General features: G+C 45.8%; 1 protein-coding gene across 2 annotated transcripts; it reads right to left on the bottom strand.

Annotated features, from left to right (window-relative positions):
- Window positions 1–237: 237 nt before the first annotated feature.
- On the bottom strand, window positions 238–17,024 carry TPGS2 (tubulin polyglutamylase complex subunit 2). 2 transcript variants are annotated; one of them, XM_070936009.1, is made up of 7 exons: window positions 16,933–17,024; window positions 14,500–14,579; window positions 9,026–9,113; window positions 6,575–6,706; window positions 5,010–5,123; window positions 2,452–2,612; window positions 238–1,379 (listed from the first exon to the last, which is right to left on the bottom strand). In XM_070936009.1, the coding sequence occupies exons 1-7, from the start codon at window positions 17,003–17,005 to the stop codon at window positions 1,134–1,136; spliced, it is 894 nt and encodes a 297-aa protein (XP_070792110.1). In that variant the 5' UTR covers window positions 17,006–17,024; the 3' UTR covers window positions 238–1,133. The 2 variants fall into 2 exon arrangements, with proteins under 2 accessions (XP_070792110.1, XP_070792111.1); XM_070936010.1 differs by lacking the exon at window positions 2,452–2,612 and having other exon boundaries at window positions 1,205–1,379.
- Window positions 17,025–17,242: the final 218 nt, after the last annotated feature.

The raw sequence follows: 17,242 nt of genomic DNA, 5'->3' as shown, positions 1-17,242 counted from the left end.
GGTTTAGTGGATTACGCCCCATTTTACGACCTTTCTTGCCACAGTTGTTAAGTGAATCCTTGCAGTTGTTAAGTAAGCACAAGTAGTCCTTGACTTGCAACAGTTTGCTTAGTGACCGTTCGAAGTTACAGTGGCGCTGAAAAAAGTGACTTAGGAGTGCTTTTCACACTTATGACCGCTGCAGCATCGCTGTGCTCACGTGATGACAATTCAGACGCTTGGCAACTGACTCGCATTTATGACGGTGGCAGTGTCCCAGGGTCACGTGATCCCCTTTTGCAACCTCCTGACAGGCAAAGTCCATGAGGAAGCCGGATTCACTTAACGACCAAAGTGATTCACTTAACAACTGTGATGTGGAAGGTCGTAAAATGGAGCAAAATCCACTTCGCCAATTTCTCACTTAGCCACATAAATCTCGGACTCAACTGTAGTCGTAAGTCGAGGACTCCCCGTAACATGGTTGTTAAGTGAATCTGGCATCCCCCTTGACTTTGCTTAGCAAAACGGGATGACATCACCCCCGGAACGCTGCACCTGTCATAACTGCGAGTCAGTTGCCAAGTGCCTGAATTTTAATCACGCGATCCTGGGGGACGCCGCGTTGGTTGTAAGAGCGAAAAACGATCATGCCTCCTTTTTTTAGTGCCATTCCTTTGACCGACGGTCTTTAAGCGTGGTAAAAGAATCGCGAGTCCCTTTTCTTCGGGGCCGTCGTAACTTTGAATGGCCGCTAAGCGAACTGTTGCAAGCCGAGGACGACCCGGTGCTAACTTTAACGGCTGCAGGAATTCACTTAACAACCGTGGTGAGGAAAGTTCGTAAAACGGGACAAAAAGCCCCCACTTCGCCAAAACTTCACCGCGGCCAACGTTGCTTAGCCTCGCGATGGGGGCTGGAACAAATCGGTGCAAAATAGGGGAACGAGCGCATTAAACAGCCCCCCACCCTTTGTTGAGTTACAGGCATGACCCCCCCCCAAAAAAAAATCAGCCAGGGGTCAAGTTTCCGTCAATAAATAATTCAGCAATAAATATGAAGTCCTGCAAAAGCCGAAAGGAGCCATTTGGAGCTGGAAGGGGGGGGGAGGATGCGGGGGGGGGGGGAGGGAAATTGGGAGTCCAGGGGGGAGCTCAAGGCTGCGTTTCTCGTCGTCTTGACAAGCTCCCGCCTTGCGAAGGGGCGCGGGGAGACCCTCCGGCCGCCTGATTCTTCTGGGAAGCGGCCACTTGGGACGGGGGCCTCTTCTTCACCAGGGAGGCTTTGGTTTTGCTGCGGAAAACCTTATTGGGGTCCAGCTTGTTGACGAAGGAAGCGTCGGCGGCTTCCCACAGCTGCTCCGTGTTGACCGTGATGGGTTTGTACATGTTGAACCATTGCTGGAAGAGGAGGGAGAGGGAAGAGAGAGTCAGGCCAAGGGTCTGGGGAAGGGGGGCGTGGGGAAGGGACCAGGGGTGAAATGCTCCCGGTTCGGACCGGATTGCACAATCCGGTAGCAATGGAGGCGAGTGGTTCGGAGAACCAGTAGCAAAAATCCCTGCCCCCCCTCCCCCCCTGCCCAACTGAGCCACACGATCATCAGAGGCTTTTTTTTTTAAAACTTTTAAAAGCATTTTTTCTATAACCTCTTTGGCCAAAAAAAAAAAAATGCTTTTAAAAGTTAAAAAAAAAAAGCCTCTGACGATCGTGCGGCTCAGCTTGGCTCGTCAGAGGCTTTTCAAAGCATTTTTTTTCTGCAACCTCTTCAGCCGAAGAAGTTGTAGGGGAAAAAAAAAAGCCTTTAAAAGCCTCTGGCGATCCCAGCTGAGTTGCCTGATCGTCAGAGGCTTTTCAAAGCATTTTTTTTCTGCAACATCTTAAGGTTGTAGAAAAAATGCTTTTAAAAGTTAGGAAAAAGAGTTAGCCACGCCCACCCAGTCACTTTACCCCCACCCATACCATCCCCCCCCCAAGCCATGCCCACAGAACCGGTAGTAACAAATTTTACATTTCACCACTGGAAGGGACCCAGGGGAATCCCAGCTAATTTGTCTCCCTCGGGGCTCTCTGAGCTTGGGTGTTTTTCCTGCAGACGTTTCGTGACCCAACTAGGTAATGTCATCAGTGCTGGAAGGGAGAAGAGGTGGAGGAGGAAGGAGAGGAGGACTGTAGGGTCCTTGGTGCTCTCTGAGCTTGGGTCAAAACAGACGAAGCTTCCCCTGATAGGAATTAAGGAGAAACTTCCTGACAGAACAATTAACCAGTGGAACATCTTCTGAAATAGTATATAGGATCACCTGCCTGTGGAAGGGGGCTGGACTAGAAGACCTCCAAGGTCCCTTCCGGCTCTATCCTGATTGATTCACCTCCAAGGTCCCTCCCAACTCCTTTGTTATTCTGTATTGTGCCTCCAAAGGGCAGGTTGGCAGCTCCATCGGGGCTTCCTGGATGCTCTCCGGGGGCCGCTCTCACCTTGGCCTGGGGGCTCAGGCCGTAACCGGTGAAGATGTATTGCCACTGGGGGAGCCCCAGGTGCGTGATCATAAGCCGGTAGTAAGCGGTGAAGGATGTGGTGAGGAAGTGCCAGTAAAGGGCTCGGTCCAGGAACCAGATTTCCGATTCCGGGGTGACAACTAAGGTGGAGAAAAGAAGAGAAGCCCAAGAGTTAGGAAAACGGGTCGAAAAATCTTTTCTTTTCTGCGGCAAAACTTAACTGCCTGCCTTCAGACATTCCAGCCTCGTTTTCACTGCCAGCTCACGAATGCAAACCCAGAATATTTGTATTCTGAGCCAGCTCCCCAAACACGACAAACCCTCTCAAGTGAACTCAAAAGATTCCTTTATGAGGAGAGCCGGCAGCCCCGGCAAAAAGTTTCTCTCTCACCGCAGGCTAAGAAGTCCATCCGGCAGGGAGAAGAATAGTTGTCTGCCACATCTATTCATCCCCACCCCCTGCCTTTTATCCCCAGAGCTAGGGTGGGCTTTGCTAGCAGTGGTGGCTCTTCCGTCCCAAGGACCGGCCCATAGATTTCCCCAGCTCTCCTCTCCTCTGCCTTCTGCGCATCCACACGTCAGGCTCTGGACCCAGCTGTTCCTCCTCCTCCTCACCAGCCACCTCCAGACCTGGGAATGTTGACTCTCCATCTGAGGGCTGACGGAGGGCCCAGACTCCACCTCTGTCTCTCTCTCTCTGACAGCTCCATTCCCTCTTCCCCCTCGGAGCTCTCAGGTTGCCCTGATGCTGGCCCTGATTCCCACGCCTCCTCTTCCTCCTCTGATTCAGCTGCTGGAGGGGCCAGCGGTCAACAGGCCACAACAAATTGGCTGAGTTAACTGTGGTTCAGTTCGTTGGGGGTGAAAAATCTCCCTAGGAGACAGTGAGTTCTAGTTCCATCGTAGGCATGAAATCTGGATGGGTGACTTTTGGGCCAATCACCAGGAGAGAGTGAGTTCTAGTCCTGCTTTAGGCGTGAAATCCGGATGAGTAACTTTAGGCCGATCACTAGGAGACAGTGAGTTCTAGTTCCATCGTAGGCATGAAATCTGGATGGGTGACTTTGGGCTAATCACCAGGAGAGAGTGAGTTCTAGTTTTGCTTTAGGCGTGAAATCCGGATGGGTGACTTTAGGCCAATCACCAGGAGAGAGTGAGTTCTAGTTTTGCTTTAGGCGTGAAATCCGGATGGGTGACTTTAGGCCAATCACCAGGAGAGAGTGAGTTCTAGTTCTGCCTTAGGCATGAAATCCAGATGGGTGACTTTAGGCCAATCACCAGGAGAGAGTGAGTTCTAGTCCTGCTTTAGGTGTGAAATCCGGATGGGTGACTTTGAGCTAATCACCAGGAGAGAGTGAGTTCTAATCCTGCTTTAGGTGTGAAATCCGGATGGGTGACTTTGGGCTAATCACCAGGAGAGAGTGAGTTCTAGTCCTGCTTTAGGTGTGAAATCCGGATGGGTGACTTTGAGCTAATCACCAGGAGAGAGTGAGTTCTAGTTCTGCCTTAGGCATGAAATCCGGATGGGTGACTTTGAGCTAATCACCAGGAAACAGTGAGTTCTAGTTCTGCTTTAGGCATGAAATCCGGATGAGTAACTTTAGGCCAATCAGCAGGAGAGAGTGAGTTCTAGTTCTGCCTTAGGCATGAAATCCAGATGGGTGACTTTGAGCTAATCACCAGGAGAGAGTGAGTTCTAGTCCTGCTTTAGGCGTGAAATCCGGATGGGTGACTTTAGGCCAATCACCAGGAGACAGTGAGTTCTAGTTCCATTGTAGGCATGAAATCTGGATGGGTGACTTTAGGCCAATCACCAGGGGACAGTGAGTTCTAGTTCCATCGTAGGCGTGAAATCTGGATGGGTGACTTTAGGCCAATCACCAGGAGAGAGTGACTTCTAGTTCTGCCTTAGGCATGAAATCCGGATGGGTGACTTTGAGCCAATCACCAGGAGATTATGAATTCTAGTCCTGCCTTAGACATGAGTATTGGCTGGGTAACCTTAAGCCAGTCAGCTGCTCAGTCCAACCTACCTCACAGGGTTATTGTCATGGAGAGCCGGAGGAAGATATGTTGGATATGTTCCACATCTTGAGTTATTTATAAAAACAATAAAGGCAGGAGATAACTAACTAACTAACTAACTAACTAACTAACTAACTAACTAACTAACTAACTAACTAAGGGCATGTCCACCTTCCCCAAAACTGGCCAGTCAATTAGATCCCTAAAATTTCTCACCTTGTCCCCCTCAACTTCTATAAAAGTCTTGGCTTCCCTACTGTTTGGGAACCCTCTTTCTTGTCAAAGGCCCCCCGATGATGGTTGAAATAAACTATGATTCTTCTCACTGCTGTGCTGTCTCTGACTTTTCCACAACTGTCAAGCTTTTGACTGGGTTCTGACCCAGCCTTAACCACGATTTGTGGCTTAGGTTAGCAGTGATTGGATTCATCCAACCCTGAAACCCAGAAGCTGTGGTCTACAAACCATGATTATCCTCACATCATAAATTTAGATTCTGGTTAACAACGTACCCGGTTTGGTGTTCTTGTAGACGAGGCAGACTTTCCCGTTGCCGGCACAGGAGTCTAATTCGAATATCAGACACCGGGTGTCCAGGTGAGGCCTCTTCGGTTGTTCCTTGTTACCTGTGGAAGAAACAGCCGAGAAAACAGACAAAGCTTCCCCTGACAGGGATTAAGGAGAAACCTCCCTAACAGTGGGAACAATTAACCAGTGGTACTCCTTGCCACCAGAAGTTGAGGGTGCTCCATCACTGGAGTTCCAAAGATTCTTTTTTTTTTTCAAGAAGCAACTGGACTTTCTGGTTTTTTCTTTGAAGACGTTTTGCTTCTCATCCCAGAAGCTTCTTCAGCTCTGACTGGATGGTGGGGAAGGGAAGGATTTATGTTCCTTGCAGACAGCTGGTCATTTGCATCCTTTTAGAGGGTCGTTGAGGCTACTTGGAGGTTTCTCTGTGTCCTCAGGGTCACCTGAGTGGTGCAAATGGGTGTGGACAGCTCCACAACACAGTCCTTTCAAGCAGTTCCAAGAAGGCTTCACACCCGTTTGCACTACTGCGAGATGAACTTGGAGACCATAACCTTGGAGGTCATCTAGTCTAACCCCTTACTCGAGCAGGAGACCCAATAGCATCCCAGACAAGCGGTTGTCCCATCTCTTTTTAGAAGCCTCCAGTGGTGGAGCAACCACAACTTCTGGTGGCAAGCTGTTCCACTGATTGTCCTCACAGTTAGGAAATTTTTTGCCTAATTCCAGGTTGCTTCTCTCCTTGATTAGTTTCCATCCATTGTTTCTTGCTCTGCTTTCAGGTGTCTTCATATAAAAATAATAAAAGTGGGATAAAAATCTAATATAATAATAATAATAATAATAATAATAATAATAATAATAACATCATCCTCCGACGATACCTTAACAGTTCCTAGGTCCTTGGTTAGGACTCGAGCTGCTGAGCTATTAACCAGCCTCAAAGGCTGTGAATCTCACCAAAGATTAACTAATAATAATAATAATAATAATAATAATAATAATAATAATAATAATAATTGGTCCACAACACACCTGACATAACAATAGTTGAAAAGAAAAAAGTATGGTTCATTGACATTGCAATACCTGGTGATGCACGAATTGAAGATAAGCAGCAAGAAAAAATCACAAAGTACCAGGACTTACAAATTGAAGTTGAGCGACTGTGGAAAAAGAAATCGTGTGTTGTCCCGATTGTAATTGGAGCCCTCGGAGCAATACCCAAAGGGCTACCCCGCTATTTAGAAATTCTAAATGTGCCGGACTTGAACATTTTGACTCTACAAAAAACCACCTTACTCGGAACAGCTTACATCCTCCGACGATACCTTAACAGTTCCTAGGTCCTTGGTTAGGACTCGAGCTGCTGAGCTATTAACCAGCCTCAAAGGCTGTGAATCTCACTAAAGATTAACCAATAAATAATAATAATCTCTGTCCTAAACAACTTTTGATCTTCGTGTCAGCGAAGCAAAGAAAGTGGGGAAAAGGGAGAGGATCTTATAAGTCTCTCTCTCTTTCCCTCCCTGTGTATTTGTGTGTATACCTTCCTCCTCGTCGGAGTCTTCCAGGTCAGCCAGGGTTGGCGCACTGGGCAAAGAGTACACCGGTGAAACGCTGAGGCGGTTCAGCTTCGAGATGCTGTTAATCGTCATGCAGCCCAGGGAAACTGGGTTATCTTAAAGAGAAAAGAACCTGGTTTGTGCAATAGGCAACACCCAAACCTTAAATCCCAACATTGTTAGAGACCCCACACGCCCACTCCACGGTCTGCATTTCCTGCGTCGGATGAGAAGAGCACCTCTTTCTCCTTCTGTCCTGGCCAATTTTTTTTTACAGAGGCACGATGGAGAGCGTTTTAACAAACCGCATCCCTGTTTGGTTTGGTGGCTGCGGCGCCTCAGATAGAAAGTCCCTACAGAGAGTGGTGAGGACAGCGGAGATGCGTGGGCACCATTGTTGCAGCATTTGCAGCATTCAAAATTATGACACTGAAAAAAGTTTTGCACATGGATGACGGTTGCAGCCTCCCCAGGATCACATGATTTATATTCAGACGCTTGACAACTGACTCACATTTATGACGGTTGCAGCGTCCTGGAGGGGTGTGTGTCACGTGATCCCCTTTTGTGACCTTCTGACAAGCCAAGTCCATGGGGCAGCCGGATTCGCTTAACGACCATGTGACTAATTTAACAACTGCAGGGATTCGGTTAACAAATGTGGCAAGGGAAGTCGTAAAACGGAGCAAAATTCACATCGTGACTGTCTCACTCAGCAACGTAGATTTCGGGCTCAATTGTGGCCGTAAGTTGAGGACTACTTGTACTTATGACCCAGTTCTGAAGTTATAAGGGGTGAACCATCACATGGACGTTATTTGGGGTGCTCGGCACCCGGCCTGCATTTGTGGTTGTTTGTGGTGTCCCATGAACACAATTTATGAAAGTTTTGTCAAAAAAACAACATTTACTTTGGGTTTTCTGCAAAAATACCCCATAGCGAACAATGGGTTCGCTTAACAGTCAACCATGTGTCCAACCTTATTTTGCGGCAGTCATTAAGTGCATCACCATAGTCTTTAGGGAGTTGGTAAGCAGCTGTGGACTCAATTAATGACCATTGGTGATTTGCTTAAGGACCACAGCAACAAAAAGCTCATAGACAGGTCTTCCTCGACTTACGACCACCATTGCGCCCGAAAACTCCATGGCTAAGCAGCACCATTGTTAAATGAGCTCTGCCCCGTTTTATGACCTTTCTTGACACAGTTGTTAAGTGAATCCCTGCAGGTTTGTCAAGTTAGTAACCCGGTTGTTAAGTGAATCCGGCCTCCCGATGGACTTGGCTTGTCAGAAGGTCATAAAAAGGGGATCATGTGATCCCGGGTCCCCGCAACCGTCGTAAATGTGAACCATTTGGCAAGCATCCAAATTTTGATTACATGACCACACAATGGTCGTTAAGTGTGAAAAACGTCCCTAAGTCCCTTTTTTCAGTGTTGTTGTAATTTCAAACGGTCACTCAACGGGATGGATGTAAGTCGAGGACTACCTGTAATCGGGTCTGGCACAATATGACTCGCTTTACGACTGATACGACCTTAGTGGGCAGGCTCCATTATGGCTGTAAGTTGAAGACTACCTGGAGTTTTTTCCAACCTGGGAGCAGAAATATACTTCCTTGAATTAGAATGTTAGAATCAAAAGGACGGATGGGACCTTGGAGGTCCTCTAGTCCAGCCCGTTGCCCAAGCAGCTAGTTGTTCTTCCATCCCGGACAATTGGCTGTCCGGTCTCTTCTTCAAAATCTGAAGCGATGGAGAACCCGTCTAGATAAGGCCGAAATAGATCAACGACCTGGGATCAAGAAGGGTGTTGTGGCTCCGTTGCCTGAGCCTGGGCTATCGACAGATGCAGACTCTGAGAGTGAGGGAGAGGAGTTGGCAAGGCCTCCCTCTCCAGGACCCTCCTCTCTGGCAATGCCTCCAGAGGACCCCGAAGGCCAAAAGATAGGCTCAGAGCCAAGCACGTCCCCGCAGCCACAGGTGGACAGTGACGAAGGAGATAAGTGCTGGCTGGACCCTCGGCAGAGGTGCAGGGAGAAGCGTGCGCAGCAGAGGGGAAGGCGTGCCAGAGATTAGCTGAGTCACTGGACCACACCCCACAGGGTATAAATGTGGGTGTGGTGGCCAGTTCAGTTTGTGACGAGCAAAAACTGGAAATACTCCATGATCTCTGCGTTACTGGACTTTGCCTGCTTTATCGGACTGCATTTGGACTAATCCTTGTATTGTTGAAACTCTGCCTGCTTTATCGGAATGCTTGCAGTCTAATCTTTGTTTTGTGTGAGTAAAGTCTGAATTGGCAGCTAGCCACTGGGTTGCTGCAAAGCTTTATCTTCAAAGAGTTTTGTCGTGTAGCTTATTAACTCCGGGCCGTCTGTGCGGGTGCGTGTGGTGTACGGGGACAGAACAAAGGGGACCGGAGACTCTTACCATCAAACTTGACATTCCACGTCATTCGGAAACCGTCTGTCATGAGGTAGAAGTTCTTCAGATCTTCGGGTAGGACGCAGGCGTTTTTCTGCAAGCGAAGACGAGGGGGGGACACGACAAAAACAGAAAGCTGTTAGAATTAAGAAGTGGGATGTGTGGCATCCTGTGGCCTACACACTGGAAGAAAGGCAGGTGTAGACTACTCTGGAGAAGGTGACTCTGGAGAACACTTACTAGCAGTGACTGTGAGAGGGATCTTGGAGTCTTAGTGGACAACCAGTTAAATATGAGCCAGCAGTATGAGGCGGCAGCCAAAAAAGCCAATGCAATCCTAAATTGCACTAACAGAGGGATTCAATCAAGATCAAGGGAGATACTAATACCGCTCTATAAAGCTCTAGTAAGACCACACCTAGATTTGGTCACCATACTATAAAAAAGAGACTTTAGAAAAAGTGCAGAGAAGAGCAACCAGATGATGTTGAGGGGACTGGAGGCTAAAACATACGATGAGGTTGGTGGCGCAGCAGACTGAAGCGCTGTTAAGTAACACCAGCTGCCTGTTAACAACCCTGCTGAAGATTCTTAACCGATAGAACCAAATTGGCTTAATCATCTTATATTCACATTTTATATATATGTTATTTTAACTGTTCACCGCCCTGAGTCCTTCGGGAGAAGGGCGGTATAAAAATTGAATGAATGAATGAATGAATGAATGAATGAATAAATAAATAAATTACTGTAAGTTCAAATCTCACCAGGCTCAAGGTTGACTCAGCCTTCCATCCTTCCGAGGTAGGTAAAATGAGGACCCGGTTTGTGGGGGCAATAAGCTGACTTTGTATAAAAAAGAACACCGCTTAGGGAGGGGCGAAAGCCCTACTAAGCAGGTATATACAAAAGTATGAAGGCTATTGCTTAACGCATTGTAAGCCGCCCTGAGTCTCCGGAGAAGGGCGGCATATAAATTGAACCAATAAATAAATAAATAAACTGGGCATGGCTAGTCTAGTGAAGAGAAGGACCAGGGGAGACAGGATAGCCGTCTTCCAATATTTGAGGGGCTGCCACAGAGAGGAGGGGGACAACCTATTATCCTAGGCACCCGAAAGCCAGACAAGGAATAATGGATGGAAGCTAATCAAGGAGAGAAGCAACTTGGAATTGAGAAATTTCTTGACAGGGTGAACAATTAAACACTGGAACGACTTGCCTCCAGAAGTTGTGGGGGCTCCATCACTGGAGGTTTTTAAGAAGAGAGTGGACAACCACTTGTCTGGAATGGTAGAGGGTCTCCTGCTTAAAAAGGGGGTTGGACTAGAAGACCTCCAAGGTCCCTTCCAGCTCTATTCTGATTCTGACATTCTGATTCTGACATGACAGCAGTCTTCCAATTGTGGAGAGTCTGCCATAAAGAAGAGGGGGTCAACCTCTTCTCTAAAGCAGAAGACAAGAAGCCATGGATCACAGCCAAGCAAGGAGAGAAGTAACCTAGAACGAAGGAGAAATTTCCTGACATTGAGAACAATTCACCGGTGGAATGACTTGCCACCAGAAGTTGGGAGTGCTCCATCACTAGAGGTTTCTAAGAAGAGCCATTTGTCCAAAAAGATTTAATTTTAATTTTTTTTAAAAAATTTTTATTTATTTTTATATGCCGCCCTTCTCCGGAGACTCAGGGTGGCTTACAATGCGTAAAGCAATAGCCTTCATCCTTTTGTATATTTATACAAAGTCAGCTTATTGCCCCCACAAACTGGGTCCTCAATTTACCTACCTTAGAAAGGATGGAAGGCTGAGTTGACCTTGAGCCTGGTGAGAATTGAACTCGCAGTAATTGCAGGCAGCTGGATGTTAAACGCTGCCTTAGTAGGAGGCATTAGCCTCCTACGCCACTCAGGAGCCTATTTAAAGGCTAGAAGATCTCCAAGATCCCTTCCAACTCTGTTATTCCAGTTTTTTTTTTTTTTAATTTGATTTATATGCCGCCCTTCTCCGGAGACTCAGGGCGGCTTACAATGTGTTAAGCAATTGCCTTCATTCTTTTGTATATTTATACAAAGTCAGCTTATTGCCCCCACAAACTGGGTCCTCATTTTACCCACCTTAGAAAGGATGGAAGGCTGAGTCAACCTTGAGCCTTGGCGAGATTTGAACCTGCAGTAATTGCAGGTATCTGGTCTTAATAACCAGCTTAATAACAGGGTGCCTTAGACCACTGTACTACCAAGGCAGTTGGTTTGGCTCCAACATTCTTCAAAGTTTCATCCTGAAATAGCCAATGGTTGCGTTTGCCGTAGCTATATTTTCTCTCCGCTGACCCTCGGGCGTTCTTAAATACCGGAGTGAATGCTGAGTCCTTTGAACCGGTGGGCCCCTTAGCTTAGCGGGCCGTCCAGCTATCTTTGATCAGTTCTCAGCTGTCTGGACAACTGCCCGCTGTCCGTTCTCAGCTGGATTCTCCTGGCCATCTAAATGATTTGCCCCTCCAATTCTGCCTTTGGAAAACTACGGGCCACAGAGGTGGTGGTTGTAAAAATTCAAGAGGAAAAAGATTGGCCTGAGTTACAGTCTTCTGGAGAGAGAGAGAGAGAGTAAGAAAAATAAGGTAAGAAGGTTGAGCTTTTTCCCAGTTTCGGTTAAATGAAATTCCTAGCAGACAGGAAGCAGCAGGTGAAGCTAAGCAGAATCGCATCAGAGACCTGTACAATTAGCACAGGGGCTCCCCAAGGCTGTGTGCTCTCCCCACTTCTCTTCTCTCTGTATACCAATGACTGCATCTCTAATGATCCATCTGTTGAACTACTGAAGTTCGCAGATGACACAACAGTGATTGATAGGACTCATTCGAGACAACGATGAATCCGCATACAGACGGGAGGTTGAACAACTAGCCTCGTGGTGCGACTGGAACAATCTGGAACTGAACGCACTCAAAACCGTAGAAATGGTGGTGGACGTTAGGAGAAACCCTCCCATACTTCCACCTCTCACGATACTAGACAACACAGTATCAACAGTAGAGACCTTCAAATGTCTAGGTTCTACCATATTGCAAGATCTAAAATGGACACCCAACATCAAAAACGTCATCAAAAAAGCACAACAAAGAATGTTCTTTCTGCACCAACTCAGAAAGCTCAAACTGCCCAAGGAGCTGCTGATCCAGTTCTACAGAGGAATGATGGAGTCTGTCATCTGCACCTCCATAACTGTCCGGTTTGGCTCTACAACTCAACAAGACAGACAGAGACTTCAGAGGATAATTAGAACTGCAGAAAAAACCATGGCTACCAACCTGCTTTCCATGGAGGACCTGTATACTGCACGAGTCAAAAAGAGGGCTGGGAAAATATCTACAGACCCCTCGCATCCTGGACATAAATTCTTTCAACTCCTACCCTCAAAACGAGGCTATAGAGCACTGCACACCAGAACAACTAGACACAAGGACAGTTTTTTCCCCAACGCCATCACTCTGCTAAACAAATAATTCCCTCAACACTGTCAAACTAATTTGTTTACTAAGTCTGCATTACTATTAATCTTCTCATCATTCCCATCACCCATCTCCTCCCACTTATGACTGTATGACTGCAACCTTGTTGCTGGTATCCTTAAGATTTATTATCGATTGTTTCCTAATATGATTTGATTGCTTATTTGTTCCCTATGACTCTCATTAAGTGTTGTACCTTATGATTCTTGACGAATGTATCTTTTCTTTTATGTACACCGAGAGCGTATGCACCAAGACAAATTCCTTGGGTGTCCAATCAAACTTGGCCAATAAAGAGTTCTGTTCTGTTCTGTCCTGTCCTGTCCTGTCCTGTCCTATCCTATCCTATCCCATTCCATTCTTTATTTCTGTTCTGTTCTGTTCTGTTCTGTTCTGTTCTGTCCTATCCTATCCTATCCCATTCCATTCTTTATTTCTGTTCTGTTCTGTTCTTTTCTATTCCATTCCATTCTTTATTCCTATCCTATCCTATCCTATCCTATCCTATCCTATCCTATCCTATCCTATCCTATCCTATCCTATCCTATCCTATCCTATCCTATCCTATCATTTTGGATTCGCAAATTTCCTGCCGTTTTCTTTTTGAACGTGTTCATTTGTTCGTACACAGTGGGCATTTTTAAAATTAGCAATTTAATCCTGAACCAGGAGCTTCGTCCACACCTTTTTAAGTCTCTTCCTCTCCTCTCACCTGTGGAATTGACTGCAGGCAGCTGGTGGAGTGGAAACGAAGGGAAACTCTGACCTCTAGTGGCAAAAAGTGGGAAGGTAAGAAGTGATGCTTTTTAGAGGCGTTTTGATTCCTGGTGCAATTTATTTACCTGAATCCCGCCTTTATTATTTTGATATATTAATTCAAGGGGGTGAAGATATCAAACACACCTTCCTGCTCCTATTTTCTGCATAACAACAACTCAGTGAGGTGGGTTGGACTGTCCAGGGACGGGCTGAAGATCACCCAGCCAGCTTTCCTGGCTAAAAGGGACTAGAACTCACTATCTCCTGGTGATTGGCCCAAAGTCACGCAGCTGGCATTCATACCTAAGGCAGGACTAGAACTCACCGTCTCCTGGTGATTGGCCCAAAGTCACCCTGCTGGCTTTCATGCCTAAGGCGGAACTAGAACTCCATCTCCTAGTGATTGGCCGAAAGTCCCCCTAGCAAACTTTCATGCCTAAAGCGGAACTATAACTCACTGTCTCCTGGTAATTGGCCTGGTCACCCAGCTGTCTTTCAAGCCTATGGCACGACTAGAACTCGTCTCCTGGCAACTGGCCCAAAGTCACCCAGCTGGCTTTGACACCTAAGGCAGGACTAGAACTCAGTCTCCTGGTGATTGGCCCAAAGTCACCCAGCTGACTTTCATGACTAAGGCAGGACTAGAACTCACCATCTCCTGGCGATTGGCCCAAAGTCACCCTGCTGGCTTTCATGCCTAAGGCGGAACTAGAACTCCCTGTCTCCTAGTGATTGGCTGAAAGTCCCCCTAGCAAACTTTCATGCCTAAAGCGGAACTATAACTCACTGTCTCCTGGTAATTGGCCCAGTCACCCAGCTGACTTTCATGACTAAGGCAGGATTAGAACTTACCATCTCCTGGCGATTGGCCCAAAGTCACCCTGCTGACTTTCATGCCTAAGGCGGAACTATAACTCACTGTCTCCTGGTAACTGGCCCAGTCACCCAGCTGTCTTTCAAGCCTATGGCACGACTAGAACTCATCATCTCCTGGTAATTGGCCCAGTCACCCAGCTGTCTTTCACACCAAAGGCGGGACTAGAACTCACTATCTCTTGATGATTGGCTCAATGTCACCCAGCCGGCTTTCATGCCTACGCCCGGACTAGAACTCCCCATGTCCTTGTTTTTAGCTTGGTGCTTTAACCACTAGTCCACACTGACTTTCATTTGTGCAAGAGAGCAGATTAAATGCAAACGGAGGCCGCAGTACCTGTTCCCAGGAGACAATTGCGTGTCGCTCGGCCGGTTCTTTTTCTACAAACATCACTTCTGTAACTCCTGGAGAGGTTTCTACGACGACAGACAACACAAAAAACCCCAGACGTTGAGTTGCCAAAGAACAATGGGAAATGTAAGAAGGAGAAGTGGGAAAAAAAAAAACCAGGGAAAATTTTCACACATTTTGTAAAAAAAAGAATAAACCTTAATTTCTCTTTTCACTCTTGCAAAATACATTATGGCAAGAAAAAAAAGTGATTTTTTAAAAATGTTACTGAAGTATCTATGCATTTTACAGGAATTCAGTTTGCCATTTTTTTCCAGATAATTTTCAGATAATAGAAGATACTTTTTTCAGCCCAAATCATCACACAGGGCGATTGTTGCAGGGAATTTTTACAACCACCCTGCGATGTAGGCCAGGTTAAGCGAAAACTACGAGTTCAAAGATCCCCCATGGAGGGCAGAGATTGGATTGGAATATCAGCCACTCACCCCAATCCAGGGCTTTAATCACTACATCACAGTGGCCGTATCTTATAGTTCGCAGAGGCAAGTATGGGTATAATGGGAGATGTAGTCCAAACACAGAGAGCATCGGGATAGGGAAGGTTGATAGAAATTATTAGAAAGCCCACATCCTGATGACAGGTAGTCCTTGACATAAGACTGCAATTGCGAAACTAATTTCCGTTGCTAAACAAGGGGGATGTTAAGTCTTTCCTCATTTTATAACCGTTTTTGCCATGGTTGTTAAATGAATCAAATGGTCATTTAGCTAATCTAGCTTCCTTCATTGACTTTGCTTATCGGAAGCCAGTTGGGAAAGTCACAAAAGGTGATCATGGGATCGCGGGAGGCTGCAACCGTCCTAAATACATGCCTGAATTTTAATCTCTGATACAGTGACGGTCATAAGTGCGAGGACCAAGTTGTTAAGTCATTTTTTTTTTCAGTGACGCCATGACTTCGAAGAGTCGCTACACAAATGGCTCCAATAAAGGAGAATATTTGTAGCTCCGGGCTGAAATAAAGGGAAGAGGTAGTCCTCAAACATATGACCAAAATTTATGTTGCTAAGTAAGAAATTTGTTAAGTGAGTCCCCCCCCCCCATTTTACAACTTTTCTTGCCACCGTTGTTAAGTGAATCCCTGCAGTTGTTAAATTAGTAATCTGGTTGTTAAGCGAGTCAGGCTTCCCCATGGCCTTTGCTCGGCAGAAGGTCGCAAAAAGAGAATCACACGACACCCTCCCCCCCCAGGAGGCCACAACCGTCATAAAAGGTGAGTCAGTGGTCAAGCATCCGAATGTAAAACATGGGGAGGCTGCAACGGACATAACTGTGAACAATGGTCTTATGAGCCACTTTTTTTCAGCGATAAAAAAAGTAAAACAAAAAAATAACAATAAAATGATACAAATGAAGTAAAAACTAAGAATATAACAGATAAAAATCAAATAAAAACTAAACATAAAATGGTAAAAATAATGAATCAAAACAAGGCAAAAAAGTAACACAAAAAGTAAAAATAAAACGGTAAAAATAAAGTAAAAACTAAAAATATATCAGATAAAAATCAAATAAAAACTAAACATAAAATGGTAAAAATAATGAATCAAAACAAGGCAAAAAAGTAACACAAAAAGTAAAACTAAAACAATAAAAATAAAGTAAAAACTAAAAATATATCAGATAAAAATCAAATAAAAACTAAACATGAAATAAAACGATAAAAATAATGAATAAAAACAAGGCAAAAAAGTAAAATAAAAAAATAAAAAGATAAAAATAAAGTAAAAACTAAAAATATATCAGATAAAAATCAAATAAAAACTAAACATGAAATAAAACGATAAAAATAATGAATAAAAACAAGGCAAAAAAGTAAAGTAAAAAATAAAAAGATAAAAATAAAGTAAAAACTAAAAATATATCAGATAAAAATCAAATAAAAACTAAACATAATTTGCCTTGTTTTTATTCATTATTTTTATCGTTATGAGATAAAAATAAACCCCCCAAAAATAAAAATTAAATTTAAAGAAACGGTGTACAAAGAATTAAGGTCCCCATTAGGACATCCCAGCTGGAATCTTCAGACCAGGAATCCAAAATCAAACTATTTTTTTCCCCCTTTGCTTTGCATTCTCAACCTTGACTGGTAAGGATGGACGGGAGACCACCAGGAGATGCCCGGGTGGTAGGCAACCCCCCCCCCCCCAAATAGGAAAATACAAGTCCAAGCATCGTGAGGAGCAGTTTGGGCCAAAGCTGGGAGAATCTGAAGCCCCGCAATCGCCTCCCTGGGAAAAGCGAGTCCTCTCTTCTTGCTGCCCGCGGAACTCCCTGCCACTTGATACTGGCAGAACCGGCCGGACCGTCTCCCTGGCAACGCGAAGGGGCGGGGCCCGGCTGCCACTCACCCAGGAGGCGGGTCACCCCGAGGGTGAGCTTCTCCAGGTAGGGCTTCATCCCTTGCAGACCCCGGTCCTCCATCTCCCCAGCCGCAAAACCGCCCCCCGGACGAAAGTCTTTTGTCCCCTCTCGCCACCCTTACCCCCTCACTTTCCCTCTCTCCCCTCCACCGCATCGCATCACATCCGACCCCGTTCGTTGACTCGCGACGCTTGACGGGAGCCGTAGTCCCACTCGGGTACTGATTCCTGGGAGAGAAGGAAAGTTTAAAAAATTAAAAACTACACCTCCCACAAAGCCCCGCGGTGGGTTGTTTTT

This window comes from Pituophis catenifer, unplaced genomic scaffold, assembly GCF_029215685.1.
Source record: "Pituophis catenifer annectens isolate HBS135680 unplaced genomic scaffold, rPitCat1.0.hap2 SCAF_2, whole genome shotgun sequence".
Classification (NCBI taxonomy): Eukaryota; Metazoa; Chordata; class Lepidosauria; order Squamata; family Colubridae; genus Pituophis; species Pituophis catenifer.
This window is presented reverse-complemented; position numbering and strand designations above follow the sequence as displayed.

What these genes read in the sequence shown, in the direction of transcription:
- TPGS2 (XM_070936009.1), bottom strand. Translation starts at nt 17,005, where the DNA reads ATGGAGGACCGGGGTCTGCAAGGGATGAAGCCCTACCTGGAGAAGCTC. An exon ending in GTGGAATGTCAAGTTTGATG is followed by an intron (nt 6,707 to 9,025) that starts GTAAGAGTCTCC and finishes TTTCTCTTTAAG; the next exon opens with ATAACCCAGTTTCCCTGGGC. An exon ending in AGACTCCGACGAGGAGGAAG is followed by an intron (nt 5,124 to 6,574) that starts GTATACACACAA and finishes TTTCTTCCACAG; the next exon opens with GTAACAAGGAACAACCGAAG.